Raw genomic sequence first — 15394 nt, 5'->3', positions numbered from 1 at the left:
TTCAACTTTCTCTGTGATATACCCTTCCCCCATCTTCACATTGCCATATGCCACTTAAAAAAAAAAAAAAAATCACTTTTCTGCCTGCCAAAAACCATACAGCCTGCCTCCCCGTGCCAGAATCTTACTTCGTTGAAGACAGGAGAAGCTGGGATCTGCCCAGTAATACCAAAATAATCAAATCAAGTATTAAAACTTGGAATTCAAATGAACTGTCCAGGCTACTTTCACAAGCCATTTTTCTTCCAGAACACAGCCAAGTTGGGAGTCAAGTGCAGCCATGCCCTGCCCGCCACGGTGAAGGCTATCAATTCTGAACTTAATCAAATCTGATCTTCCCACAGCCAGGCTAGGGCTTTTTGTCTTGGCTTGTGAAAGCTTTGTGACTTCTGGACTAAAATATATTTACAGCGCTGAGAAACAGCCTCTTCCTTTCTAAAAGGTCTCGCACACTTTTTTTTTTTCTATGCCAAATGTGCCATAATCTTCTGATATGTTCCTCAAAGGCTTGCGATGGAAACAAGAGTTCACTGCTGGGAATATTTTCAACGTACAATGATCTGTAACCCACAGATCCTAACTAGTTGCACATTATTTAGTTCACATCCATTACAGTTTATAAATTAACAGAGATGTCATTTTCTGTACAAAAAAATTATCAATGCATATTTATGTTTTTTTTATTCAAATAGATTTTACATACATATAATCTAGAGACACAATACAAAAATCTGTATAAGTTAGGCAATGCATCACAGGAGTGACCAAAAACTCAACACATTTACCTTGGCAAAATGACAGAACCTATTTTTGCTGGCTGAAAAAATATTAGCCTTTAATGCGTTTATTAATTTCACTAAAGGTACTTGAAATGTTTTTCCTTAGCGGTATTCATTATTCCTTTTTGTGTTTCATAGTTACTCTTATTTATTTTTTCCATTTTGTTTTTACACCAAGGAGACTGCAGTCAAATAACACTCAGCAACTCATTTCCTCTCTTTGGACTGAAAAATTAAACAGATACTAAATTATGACAGTGAATTTAGAAAGGAGGGCTCCAAGGGGTTGAAAGAACATGTCTGAGATAATATGATGCTTCTAAGAATATTGCAATCACATCCAAGCAATCACCGAAGCGTGCCATGTAACTACCTCCTCAGCTAATATGCTTTTTTCTCCGTGATGACTAATCATGTTCTATTAAACAGCGGTAATGCTGGAAGAACTCAACTATACAAGTGTAATGAAGCCAGTATTCTCCCCGGACAGATTAGCTACAACTGATTTGACACATACCATCATAGGAGCTTCAAACCTGACAAACTCTGTGCTTGCTTCTGATTTATGCCGTCAAGCTCTTCAGAGAAGAGAATGAAATCCAGGCGTCGCGTTTGGTAGAGGTGAAATGTACTGATGTGCTTAACTGTCAGTTACGGAAAGTCACCATCTCTCCTTCCTTCTTCTCTCGCTCGCCTCTCCCTCTGCCCCTTTCCTCCACACTCAGGGAGCCTGCGTCTCCCCTGGGGATGACTGCTCTCCCATGGTCCTAGTGCCAAGTGCGGCGTGTCCTGCTCAACCCACGTGCTCTCTCCTGCTTGTTTCCATCATTCGGGAGCTGTCACTGAAACAACTGCTTTCCCTGCAGCCCCTTTTGCTCCTTCTCATCCCCTTGTGCCGTTTCTGCATGGGACAGGGGTGTACCAAAAGGAAAAGGGAAAAGGAGAGTTACCAGACTCACAGAGCAGAGCTGTGATGGGGATGGAGGAATATGAGGCTGCGGATGTAATTCAGGTCAGCGAATACATGACTGAGCTCCTCAGATGATGGTGGGCATCCTTCCACTGCTGTTGTTCCGATTATTGTTCTTCCTGGACAAGTTTGGAGTGGCCATGAGGACAAAGCGCTCATCGGGGCAGCCGTACTGGAGGAGAACGTCAATGCACTCCTGGCTGGAGGCCTGCCGGGCGTAGGCCAACGCTGTGTTTCCATGGGCATCGCGTGCCATCACATCGACGCCATACTACAAAAAGAAGAGATGTGTTGTTGGAAGCTGCAGTGCCAACAGAGCATTAAAATGGAGGGAGTGGACTCAGGACAGATTGGTTTGAACGTAACTGAGGACAGGGAGAGGGAGAAGACAGCAGGCAGGATATTAGCCTGACGTGTGCAGCACTGAGTCACGTAAGGTTTCTACAGGGAGAGGCTCATGTGTGGAACAAAACTTGCCATGGTAGTGTTTCAAACAGGTGCTAGGGAAATCTCTCCTTCCTCATTTCCTATGCTCTCCTTTACTCTCCATCAAGTAGCAGCAGACAGGCAGAAATACACATTTTTGTTACATTGCTGTCTTTTGAGAGCACACAATGAGGAACATCTAGACTCGCGACATCAGTAAAGGCTTTGTGGAACCTGCAGGTTGGAGGTTGGATACATCCTGCTGAAGTGCAAAGCCAAGCAAAAGCCAACCCAGCCAGCCCCCTTGCCCAGACAGCAAGTACTTACCCAAATCAAGAGTTGCACTAATACCACATTTCCTTTCCTGCACGCCAAGTGGAGGGCAGTACGCCCGTCACCATCTCCGCAGGTCTCGTTCACCTCTTCCCGGGTCCCATGGGCAAGGAGCAGGATGACTGTCCGCAAGTCCTCCTCGGCTGTAGCCCTCAGGAGATGCTGGCCCAGAGAAAGCTCCAGGCACTGCAGTGGGGCAAGGAAGAGCTTCTGCTCATATTTCGCACGTATCCAGCGCTCTTTTTCTTCCCTAGAGGAGCCAAAGGAGATACGTTACGCTAACCTTGTTTCACTGCCTCTGAACGGTGGCAGTTCAGCTATCGGTATGCTAGCAAACAGCAGTCAGCCAAAAAGAAAATTATTCCACCTTCAAATTTTTGGCAAGAAAGCCCCCATAGAAACAGTTAATCCAAACCTTATCTTTGCAGCGATATTTGTGTCACCCATCTCATCGCTGCCGAGTCATATTACTGCAATGTCCGAGATCCCCCCTAGGCAGATGCCGTGAGCATGGGGTCGTAAGATCACAACAGCCAGGAGGTTTTAAAAACCCGTGGACTTCCCTGAGGGCTGGCAAGAGGTCAGTGCAAGAGCCCTCACCACCAGAAAGACCAAAGACAACACAGGCAGCCTGGTTCCACGTTAGGGTTAAGGTGGGCTGCAAAATAAGTTCCAGAAAACACACCCAATTTCTGTATCTACGACCAGAAGTAACCAAGCACCTGGGCTTGCATTTTCAGATGGGAGTGCAAGTCCTGAAAAACACATCTTGCAGGGGTGCTTTTTCCTTCTACAAGTGGAGTAATGTTTCCAATGCAAAAGGCGTATGGATGGTTCCTCTGTTTGTTTTTCCAAAATGCAAACCACCAAAACAATACTTTGAAGCACCATTTCCTCCTGATATGTCAAAGAACTATCAAAAGCTTTCTGGATGCTATTAGGTTACAGGATAACAAGGACTACAAACAAGCCTCTCAACTCTCCATTAAAAAAATTACCATACAATTATATGATCTAAGAGATCTAGCCCTAGACAAAGTCCCATTTAGAGGTACCTCAGGTAATCTGTCCAGCCTATGAAAACCGTATACATCACCTACGCCAGGCAACTTGTTACTGGTGACAGATTTTCTCCTCTGGAGTACAAAAGGCAAAGCTCTGTTTACGCCTTTCAGCCATGTTTACACTACTCACAGTAATCTAGTGTCAGGTTAGCCCTAATCTGTTTTTAAATACTTATGTAAACAGATCCTTCCAACAGCAAATCTGGATTAGTTTTGCATCATTTCCTGGTACATGTGGAGTGACCTTGCTTTGACCTCCCCAGATGCTTTCAGGCACAGCTTCCCAAAGCATCCGCTTCTCTACCACACCGCAATTTACCTTACAAACAGGTCCACCAGGGCTTTTTTTCAGAGAAAAAGTGCAAACAGAAAATTAACACAAAGAGTGCTTCGTTTAAATCAAACCTTTGAATGACTCCTGCAAGCTAAAAGACACACCAAAACCCCCCCACATTTGGGGAGATGCAAATTAACCTTTGATGCCAGGATCTGATAAACAGAGTATCATTTCATGTATTCCAGATGGAGAGGAGGAAGAAAGGGACTTCTGTTACTACTGCATCTCTAATTCATGTTTTTGTATTTATATTTTTTTAAGGTAAAAAAACAAACCAGAACCAGTGCCACCAGGAGGATAAAGTAATATACCTGCAATTATTTACAATAAAACTGTTGCAACACTACAACAGTTCTAGTTCCAGTATCCATTTAGAGTACCTTCATGGAAGTTTAGCAAGCATTGCATGTTTTTTTAAACGCATATAGAGGTATTGAGAGTATAACCAATATATCCACTACGCGTTTAAAATGTGCCAGACTGAAAAATGAAGTGATTCCACCTGCGCTGTTTTACAACAGTGGTACACATCAGGGTTTAGGGAATTTATTTTTCATACCCCCATACGTCCTAAAGGCAAAATATACCTCAGACACATAACTAATACATTTTTTTAGTCTAGTCAAGCATCTGCAAGTGAACTCCCCCTCTCCTCCAGACCATCTTTTGTGTGATAGTAACTTTTGGCTCCCATCAGAGCATCGGTTGCTGCACTCACCATCGCTTGAACAGAAGTCCCTTTCTGTTTAGAAATCAAGCTGTTTTATACAAGTGTCCCTCCACTCCTAATTAATCTTAAACCTTAATAATAATGCAATGGTATGTAGCAGAACAGAGACAGTAAATGCCAAGTTCAGGTGGAGGCTTTCAGAGCTTTAGTCTGCTGGTTTACAAATTCATCGGCATGAATTTCACGTTTGCCGTGTGTTGCACAGGAGCAGCACAAAGTCAAGTCAGATCAGACAAGTCTGCAACTAAGTGGGATAGACCTGACCCAGTCCCGCTCAGGTTTATCCTACTGTCTCAAAACGCTGGGAAAAGAACAGGAAAGCCCTTTAAAAATAAATCTAACAGGAAGGGGGACATGCTGCCACTTGCATTAGCGATGGAGAGGATACAAACGGTCCTTCCTTAAAGAACTCTCTTGCAGTATGATCAAGTAACCCATAAACGCTCTGCATTAATGCTGACTGTATGGTCTGCTCAGGATTCACCCCTTCATCGGAGGAAATCTGTTGCAGAGCCAGGCAGCAGCTAAGGAGATGTCGTGTCCCTCAGGAGATGCTCACTGGCATGGTTGGCCAGAGCAGGACCCTGTAGCCAGCAGCAGGCTGTCCCACTGGGCTACACTCACCTAAAAAATCAGCCTTCACATGTGCTTATTTTACCCTACTTGAGTTTCCCTTTTCAGAAAGCTTGCCTGATTTTTCTTGACCATGCAAGGCACCAAAAGACTTAATTCATTAAGGCCAAATTCCACCTTTGGACTGACATTAAGGGTTGTGGTGGGAACACAGCAAACACTACGAACAAAAATACAGGTGTTTTAAAAGCCTCAGACATTTGGGGGCAGCATGTCACTGACATCAGCTATTGAATGGGATTTAGATCTTATTCAGCTGTACAAACTGGGCACAAGAAAGATACAATGTTTCCACTTCCTGGTAGAAAATGAAACTTTATCATAGATGTAGGAGGAAAAGCACGGTTGCCCACGTCTCACAGACAGACAAAATGCAGAGGGATTGTTTTTGAATGAGTATCTAGTAAGCCAACGTCCACGGACGTCCTCCCTCCATCTCTGGCACAAACCACTTCATTTTTAACAGGAAGTCCTGTGAGCTCTGCCGCTCACATTCATCTTAGAAATCCCGACAACAAGACATAAATACTGTAATTGTTGCTCTGATGCCCCAATTTCACTTCTGGGATCCACAGCTTGTCTTGGTTGAGGTTTCATTTCCCCCAAGGAAGGCCAGTCCAAGAGCAGAGTTGTCAGCAGTAGATCACTTAACCTCATTGCAGTTCCCTGGAGGACCACTGTTCACATCCCCTGTTAGCTAATGAGCTAAAAAATGAATTATTGGAGCGGTCAGCAATAAGCAGGAAGAGGAGGCACAGTGTTTCATTTCAGCCAGCGCTGACATACCTTTAAATAAATCAACTGAATAAGAGCATGAGGAAATGTGAGGGAGAGCAACTAATCAGGAGAAAGACACCAAACCAATCCCTAAAAATAAAGGAAATGTACATCGGCTAGTAAATATTTCCCATGTTTTCTTCCTTTAGCTGCAATCCTGGTAGCTTCCACTCTAAATGACCCCCTCAACACTAGAGACTTTCAGCTGTAGTTATGAAAGTCAAAACAAGACTCTTTTACTGAACTTTTAAAATCCAGCAGTCCTTTTCTCAGGACCAGATTAAAGCAAGTGTGCTGGAGAAGCAACATCATCATGAGCTCAGATGGTCCCTATGCTACCTAACGCTGGAGAATGTGTGAGCTGCCTCTTCCTCATATGTACTAAACCAACTTCTCTGTTCTTCAGTGATCATGCTAGCTGCTATTTTTTCAATGCATATGCATAAGGAATTAATAGATTATAAAATCCTAAGTAAACTTAGAGAAAGAAAAAAAATACAAGATCAGACTTTCTTTGAGCCTTTTATCTCTGAAGCTGTGCAGTCAAACCCAGACTGCTGATACAAAATTCAAACCTCACTAGTTATACAAGGGCCAAATACAACAGATTAAGACTGCAAAATACTCCAGGAGAGGAATGAGCCACTAAGCCTTGGCCAAAAAATACCACCAAGCTCTTTGGTCTTGCAGGAGTCTCCATCACTAGTGAACTCTAAGTACACACACAGTGGTGTGAATAATGAAATCTCTGCTACGGCAGCGATACAGTACATAGGTAAAGGGTTATTAGAAACAGATGAAAATTTCAGTTCTCAGTTTATTTTGATCTAATTAGGTGCTTGCTTCTCAAGATAATGTCCAATTATTTAAATTACTCTGCCAGCCACATCACATCATTATTATCTGGAAACATAAATACTGGGCACTGTGAGGGGGAGGGCTAACTAGGTAGCATGACAGAATATAAAAAACAGATTTGCTTAGAGCACGGCTTTGCTCCAGGAGCTACACTGTGTTCTCCACTTGTGGGTTTGCAGCAGAGATGCTCATTTGGGAGCCCACGTCCTACACAGCTCAGCCCCGTATAGTGCATCGTGTGGCTCTTCCACCTCAGTTAAACGCGTGCGATTTTACACCCGAAAAATCCAAGCAGGAGCCTCATATCACTGTTATCAACTGTCTATCCTATTCCTCCTTGCTCCCATTCACCTCTGCCTTCAACTTCATTTGTCCCTCACGTATGCTTGGTGGAGAGGCACGAAAGGCAAACATGAAAAGGATGTGCAGGGTGGAAATAAAAGCCGCATTCATATGGTGACTCAGAACTGGTTGTGTAGGCAACTGCATGTGGATGGAGAGCCTGAGAACTTGCCATCAAAATTCAACAGCTCCAATGCAAGAGCAGGCTTGTTCTTACCAAAGCGATAGCAAGGATGACCGAAATGCTGCGTCACTAGCTTGTTACCTAAAATGACTCACTGTTAAAAGGTGCGATGAAATTTTGAAAGGTTGCATCAAAAATGTAATGGATGGCAGGTATTTGCCACAGCAGAGGCATTGATTTCCCACAGTCAGAAATACTGAGCAAGGCTTGGTGCAGGCATTTTGAAGTGAAGTTTTATTCTCCACACTTCTGACAACACTAAAAAGCTCTTTCAAATTTCTTATCTTTTCTTCTCCTTTGCTGAAGAAAATAATTGTCTAACTGAGGAGGCCTCTAAATGGTCTCTCTAGCATTGCCATACATGTGCCGTGCCCATGTGTTGCCGTTTCTGGTTGCTCACTGAAGTACAACCATTTAATGCAGTAGTAACCTGGCCAGCTCAGCAAGAGCACTGCCAAATTTTCTCTCCTGTTGGCCAGCTGACAAGATTAATGTGTCTCTTCCAAGAAAATAAAGTAAATCTAACCCCCGTACCTCCCAAACTCCTGGAGAGTCTCAGAATGTGTCATTAGCTTTGTGCTCTAGCATGCAAGAAGCATCACCTAACGACCAGTGCTAGGCAGCCGGTTGTGCCGAGACTTGCCATTTAAACAAACCCCTTTGCGATGACCCGGCATGCATCTGATAAACCACATCGCTTTAGACAGAGTCGGCGATGCAACGTTGGAATGGGTAAAAGAGAAACATCGGGGTTGGGGGGAAACAGGATTGAAATGTTGGTAAAGGTTTATGATGTTTTTAATTGCAACTAGCAAGGGGGGGAGAAGAGGAGAAGGCAAGAAGAAAGAGCTAGCAGCAAGGAATTTCCAAAGTATCTTCCTGCCCCAAGCAAAGCAGGAACTGGGAGGAGAGGCATGGAAGAGGAGCTGGGAACAATATGCTGAGAAAACACAGGGGCTTCCTCTCTCTGCAGGAGAAGACCCCACTCTATTGCAAAGTAAGTGCTTAGCAGTTGACTGCTTCCTAGCATGCATGCCTTCTCTCCCCAGCTGCGTTGCTAAGGGGGAAGGCGCACAAGCCCACCAGGGATATATAGGTCCCCGGCAAACAAGAGGGCTCCAGACAGCAAACAAAGACCGATAGGCATTTATTCCTTAATTACGAAAAGCTTTTAAGAAACAGGCCACTGTAAATCCCGCCTGCCGAGGAAAAGGAGGCAAAGGACCAAGATTTATGTGCGCTGGGGCAAAGAGGAAATAAATATCTCTCTGGCTCCTGATCAATATTATGAGTGTTTTGCCAACCTACAGGGTGTTTTATGAGCTGTAAGGACAGAAAGGGATCATTAATAATTAAATAAAGTCAACCTATTAAGCTTATTACTTCTTAGAAGTTAAACATCCCTGACGGACGAAGAGCAGCCCTATAGGAAAGCTGCAGATGAGCCAACCCACGTCTTGTCTTGGACTCTGGACCAGGGCCCTCCAGGCGAGCAGCGTGGTAACCCAGCTTGGAAATTATTTAATTACCGTCTTTGCCAGGGAAGTTATCTGGCTGAGGATGGAGTTCAACCTGCTGTCAAACCTGCAAAGTTTTGTCCACCAGCCAGGAGGAGCAGAGAGAGACGATCCAGTGCTGTAGAAATATTCCAAACTCAAATTATTTCTCCTGCCATCAGACCTATTCAAACAACCAAAACACCAGCCCCAAAAGACACAAATAAAGGCTGTTTCCCATCAGAAGCCTCCCCAAAGCACCTCGCACTGTCAGGGAGCTGTTTTCTGAAGCCCACAGGTCAGGGTCTTCTTTACCATTAGCTCTACTACTACATTTTTCAGTTTTCCTTTTACAGCTGTGTGTTTGAGGAAAAAAAAAAGCCCTACTGTGCATGACGGACAGAGACTGCTCATACGTGCAAAGCTGAATGTGCTTCTCAAATTAATCATGTCTTGCATGACACTTACCAGTATAATCATAATTTGGATTCAGCAGAGCTTCTCCACTTTCTTCGCCCTTTCTTTTGACAGCATCCCCCTACGTAGGGCTCCAAAATAGCTATTATTTCTGCACTTCTAGGTTAACCTTCCAGTCATGCCACGGAGTAACCAGCAGCTCTCCCTTATGTGTTAAGACGCCTGCAGGATTTATTACTGCACAATGTTAATTACCAGCCTGGCCAAGACATCAAGGTTTACGGATTTCGAGCTTTTCAGATAAATATCCTGCAATTGTGGTCTCTGATATATCACATAAAATTGCAGCAAACTTATGTTTTGATTGCACAACACTCAATCTAATAATTTTTAAGGTATACTCGATAAAATATATCACAGCTGTCATTTACTCAGTATAAAGTTATGTGACATACAATGGTAGGGAATACTGCAGATACGAAGAAAAGGCTTATTAAGTTGAGAATAAAGATCGTAAGTGTGACAACTATAAGCCCTGCAAGCTGGTTAAGTCTTTCCTCAACACAAACCCAAGCGCTTTTTGTTCGTGCAACTATGTGAAATGAAACCAGTCCCTAGAGATTTAACAAAAAGCTTGAAGAATGCCACAAATTGTACTTTTCCACTAACCCCAAAACCCCCAGAATTTTTTTTAAACAGCATTGCCAGCAACATTTAGGAGGGAAAAAACCTAACAATGGTGAACTCTAAGGATTTTAAACACTTAGCTTGGTGAAAACAATTAAAAAAGCACTGTGAACAGTGGAGGAAGATGGGTTTCTGCTAAGATGCACAAGGAGAGACCTTATGAGAATCTGGAATACAACAGCCATGAATGACCGCTCCCTTCCACCCACCCTCTGCTGACCAACAGAAAACCTACTGAATTCATGGTCCAATTCCTTTTACCTCGATATTGACGTACAAGCAAATAAATATCCACAAAAAATTTAACCCAAAACATATTACTGTTATCACTGTGTGGTTGTGGATACAAACATGAAACGGCTTCCATTTCTTGGGTGGCCAACCTCAACGCTTGGCCATACTACAAATATTACCTAAAAAAAGCCAAAAGCTGCTCTACAACAGTTGCATGAAAATGCTAAAGCCATGGAGTATACTTGCTTCTTGCTTGTTTGTAGTAATATATATACATATATATGCAGAGTATCTAATTGCAAACATGTATCTAATGCATTTCATTATTCACGTGTAACCATACTTAACCTGATGCCTTAAGTGTATAAATCAAATTGCATATATGCCAATACTGAAACACAGACTGGAAATTTCAGTTTACAATTTGATATACAGTCACTCAATTTAGAAGATTCCATTAATTCGCAATTTGTTAACACTAATTTTCTCCTGTAGGAAGGCTATACTTCATGCAGTATTATTTTATATATATAGCTCAAGAAATCATTACATACTTCCCCCTCCCTTTTTAGGAAAAGATATGAAAAAATTCCACTTGAAATCAATTTTCACACAAAACATGGAAGTAGTTTTGAACAGACAATGGAACTAAAACCGAACTATTAGGAAACATTTTGTGGAAACAAAGGTAATCTGTTATCTTGGTTATTTATGTACAAAAATCTAGCTATTTTCACCCCAAACCAGGCTTCTGCTTTCATATTCATATTAGAAGAAGCTCTTATACAGTATTCAAAGGAGAGGGGGGGGAAGTGACATACAAATATTTCAATGCATAAATCTCAATAATCTGTGCCAGGTGAGAGACAGAGCGAGGTCGCCAAGTGAGGTTCCCACAGACCCTGAGTAATGTGGCATGTAACAGGGACATACATCAGCGATGTGCTTTCCAGCGGCTCCTCCCGTGCTGCGACTATCACAGAGCATTAAGGATACCATAACAGTCGCTGATGTGATCTGCTTTGGAACGTATCACATCATAAACAGATGAGAGAAGAGAAATGGAGCTTTTCCTCTGCTCATAATGCTGTAAAGTGGAGAAGTAGCATAACTATGAGTGCACCAATGCCTTATAAATAATGAGAGGGAGGGAAAAACCCTCTGAGGTCCACCCAAAGGGCTGAAAAACTTACAGTGTAGAAATTAAAGAGATCTCAAGTGAGATCTTGCTTAGCACACAAAGGTGGCTTCAACGATCCAAAATGGAAAAAGTATGTTGTGGGCTAGAGAAGGGGAATGCAATCTTTACCCAAGGACTGGGAACTGGAAGAGGACAGTCTAATTATAACACTTCACAGAGACCTAAAATTTTTCTTCACAATTTTGATCCTTTTGTTACCAATAACTCCTGAGCAATCCTATAGTTTGGTTTACAAGGAACAACAAAAGCCCTTTCAGGGGGCTTTAATATTATCTTAATTCCAGCAGAAGCAATAAGATGACACTCTGGAGTATTTGGAAAAAAAACCCCTCAACATTACACTGAATTTATATAAGACATAAAAGAGAAAATACAAGTAATAAACATTGTATTTGAGCATAGACTGTGAAGGAAAACACATTTTGAGCAGCAAGCAAATAAAAACAAATGCTTGCTCTGCAGAAGTCAGTAGTGGAAGGCAGGCATGTTGGCAGTTGAAGATTTAGAGGACTGGGAAGTACCTGGACCATCCTTGTGGGCAGCATTTCTTTGACCCACGTTCTTCAGATGCTACAGGGACCTCTCCCCACTGTCCAACTCTTCCCTAGTGACTTGGAGTTCTCCCCTCACCTTCCAACATCTCCCCATCAGCAATTCCAATATAGCCCATACCCTCCTCTTCCTCTCTGACACATCTTCCCTTCTCCACCAACACACCCTTTCCTGTTCCACTACTCCACCTCTAACGCAGCTCTTCAGCTGCTTTGGTTGCCTCTTACATCTCACCAATGCTAAGGTCTCTACAGAAATTGTTAATGTCATCAGACTCTTCCATTTTTCATGACTATTTTTATTTAGTAAAAATGATGCTTGTCTTGGCAAGTTAGATCTCCTGAAGTATTCTCCCTGTCTGTCAAGAGACGAGACTTCCCTTTACCTCAGTTTTAGTGGGTTGTAGGTGTTTGATGCCTTTCTGAAATCACAAACGATAATTAGTTTAAAAAAGGCTAACGGTAGATCAGCTCACATTTCTGAAAAAGCACAGGAGATGAAGGATTAACTTGAGTAACTAAGACTAAAAAGAGAAAGAGACTTGAGAAATCCTCAGCAGTTAACATCTCCAGAAATCCACGAGGTTTCCTCTGTCCCTAAGAAATGAAACCTCAATATTGTTTTTTGTTTGCCTGTTTTCAACAACAGCACAGGCAACATTGCGGTTGCCCAAATGTGCCACAAATGCGAGATCAGGAATGGACTTGGCTTTCAAAAGACACTCGAGTGCTCAAGTACTTCTGAGGCATTTCTAATTGCACACCTCTGCCTATTAATCACTTGCAAACCTTTAGGCTTTTATGATTTACAAGCCATACGGTTGGTGCTTAACAGTGGGAAACCCACATAAAACCTGACAGCAAAGAAAATCCGTACCGGAGACACCTGCCAAAAGTGACAGCAAGTTCCACTTCAAGAGCACCTCCAGAGAGAGGTGTGCAGAGATTTAAAAGCCGTGTACCAGAATTAAAGCCAGAATTAAAGCCTCTTGCCCAAGCGCTCTCAGCGCATAAGTCCCTTCTCTCTTTCAGCTACTTCCCTGCAAATCCCTCTTCAGGACACATTTGGAAATTATTTAAAAAAGATAAAATATCACTAATCTGTTACCAATTAGAAGAAAAATGTGAATGTTATTTTCTAATTTGTGACTCAATCTTAAAAGCAAAATCACTGAAATAATTACATCGGCTCCTGAATATTTCTATTGTGCTCCTGAAAAAAAGAAATAGTAGGTACATCCTCTTCTGCCTGATATGCCCCAGGGCTGAATGTCTCAATAAGTACATCAAAGCCCTGAACGTGAACTGCCAAAAAATTTGTGATTTCTGATTTGTGGCAGCTGCAGCCCAAGGGCTGCCAAACTGATTAGTTTGGCCTCCTAATGGTCTTTGTGCAACTCGGGTTTGTGGCAAGGAGGTGGGAAGGAGGAACAAGCCAAGGAGGATAGAAGTTGAATTACAAACACAAGGTGCTCAAGTTGTCCACTACAGAAGCAACTGAATTCCAGCCGGCTGTTGATGTACGAGCTTTAAGCCAGGATTTATAAGAGCGGTGATGTAGGCTTCTTTTTAAAACCCAGATGCGGTGCGACTTGAGTGACTAACTCCTGAAAACTGGTAATTTCCTAGTGGTTAGCAGGAGAAGGTCTGCCAATGGGAAAGCAGAAGCTGCTAATAAATTTATAGTGCGTTATATGCCAATTAGAGCCCTTCAGCCCTTCAAGAGGCAGTGCCACCAATCAGGTTATCATTCCACAAATGCACTCTTTAGAGCTGATCTCATCACAAATCAATCCTGCATTTAAAGTGCAATTCTCATTAGTATTACCCGGAATGCACTTGTGAAACAATGCAAGCGGGTATTTTTCTTCTCCCCTTTAAGTGCCCTTCCCCAATGCCTTGTGCACAGCTATTTACTTCTTGTACATAGTCACGTCTGAACTTCAAATGGTAAATAATCATTTTGAATACCACATTAATTCTGCATCGAACCAGATTTATTACACACGTCATACTTGGGAGTTTCACCGTCATTCACAAGCCAGCCGTGAATCTCTTGGTTAAATTACATCCTTGTATCTGACCACGCACCATGCAATATTCTATCAATACCGTGACTCTGAGCACATCCCTCAGCTTCCCACCCCATGACATCCACAAGTGCTAAGACACTCAATGCTTCTCATTTCGGCATTCAGAAAAAGGAAAAACACAGAAGCAGAGAGAAATAAATAGTCTGTATGGTTTAGCATCTTCAGCATACATACAGATTTACGCTAAGCCTCTGGTCACAGTTTAAACCACACCTTGGTGCTTATAGTCTATGCAAGCAACACTGTTTTGGATGCTTTGCAAAGCAAGTTTGCCTTCATCTTCTGCTGAAGGCGGCAAGAAACAGACTTTAATTTCAGTTTTGTAGCCTATGACGGTACAAAGATGCCTCCTGGTCAGGAACACAAGGCAATATGAGTCACTCGTAGTGCATTTTCCTTTTCTTTTCCTTCTCAAACTAGATTCAGACATTGGAGAAGCGCACCCAGAAACCAGACCCAACCCTAGGCGGCCTCCACATATTTCAATTCAAAATTACTTCAAATTTATTCTGATTGAGCTAAACGCTTTGTGATTTGCTCTCGTCAGATGCCACAGCATAAGCACAGGTAGAATGCAAACGTATGACTGTAGTTGTTTTGGCTCCGAGCGCTATAAGATGTGCTTGTGGGGACTCAGGAAGAGGGACAGAGGATCTTCTGAGCTTGTGAAAAGAACAATAAACCACCACTGTCTTTTGTGGTGCTTTGTCCTCCTCCTCCTCCACTGGGATGCCCAAAAGCATCAGGACCATGGTAGCCAGTGCTCGAAGCTCACCTCGTCACACCTCCTGGACAGACATAACATCCATGTTATGTGGATGTAAGAAACAGGAACTATCCAACACAAGAATTACCAAAGCAACCTTCACTTCCCTGCTCCCTATCATATGCAGCTAGGTAAGCTCATCATTAGTCATGGTAGGACCAAATTTTACTTGCCAAAATGCCCCTGCCCCTACTCATTTTAAATTTTGTGGAGGCTCTTCACAAAAAAATCCCCACCCAAACCTTAAGAAAAGCAATGTGTGATGCCCCAGCCTTGGGCTGTCACCTGCATCTTATTTCTACTTAACCTCTTAAATAACATTGGAATTCACTTTGTCCCCTGATGGGCGCTGTAATGAGAACCACCTGTCAATCACAGCTCCATTAGCCTGGACAGACTTTCACTTCCTGAAACAATTTATTGGATTCCCAGAAGCGAATGGACCTTCTTCCTTTTGAGCTGGGTTTTTTTTGGGGAGCTATTCAGTGGGAGCGGGTCTCCCTTCTGTTCCTGCTG

At 42.8% G+C, this 15394-nt stretch overlaps 1 protein-coding gene across 1 annotated transcript in view; it reads right to left on the bottom strand.

The window, feature by feature from the left end:
• Positions 1-503: 503 nt before the first annotated feature.
• The window catches only part of AGAP1 (ArfGAP with GTPase domain, ankyrin repeat and PH domain 1), a 264182-nt gene continuing 249291 nt past the window's right edge, over positions 504-15394 (bottom strand). Inside the window, exons 16-17 of the mRNA XM_009887562.1 lie at positions 2503-2758; positions 504-2020 (exon numbers count right to left, since the gene is read on the bottom strand). Coding sequence (XP_009885864.1) covers positions 1817-2020; positions 2503-2758 — 460 coding nt within the window. The 3' untranslated portion in view covers positions 504-1816. The remainder of the gene's footprint in view (positions 2021-2502; positions 2759-15394) is intronic.

Source organism: Charadrius vociferus, unplaced genomic scaffold, assembly GCF_000708025.1.
Source record: "Charadrius vociferus isolate BGI_N301 unplaced genomic scaffold, ASM70802v2 scaffold136, whole genome shotgun sequence".
Lineage (NCBI taxonomy): Eukaryota > Metazoa > Chordata > Aves > Charadriiformes > Charadriidae > Charadrius > Charadrius vociferus.
This window is presented reverse-complemented; position numbering and strand designations above follow the sequence as displayed.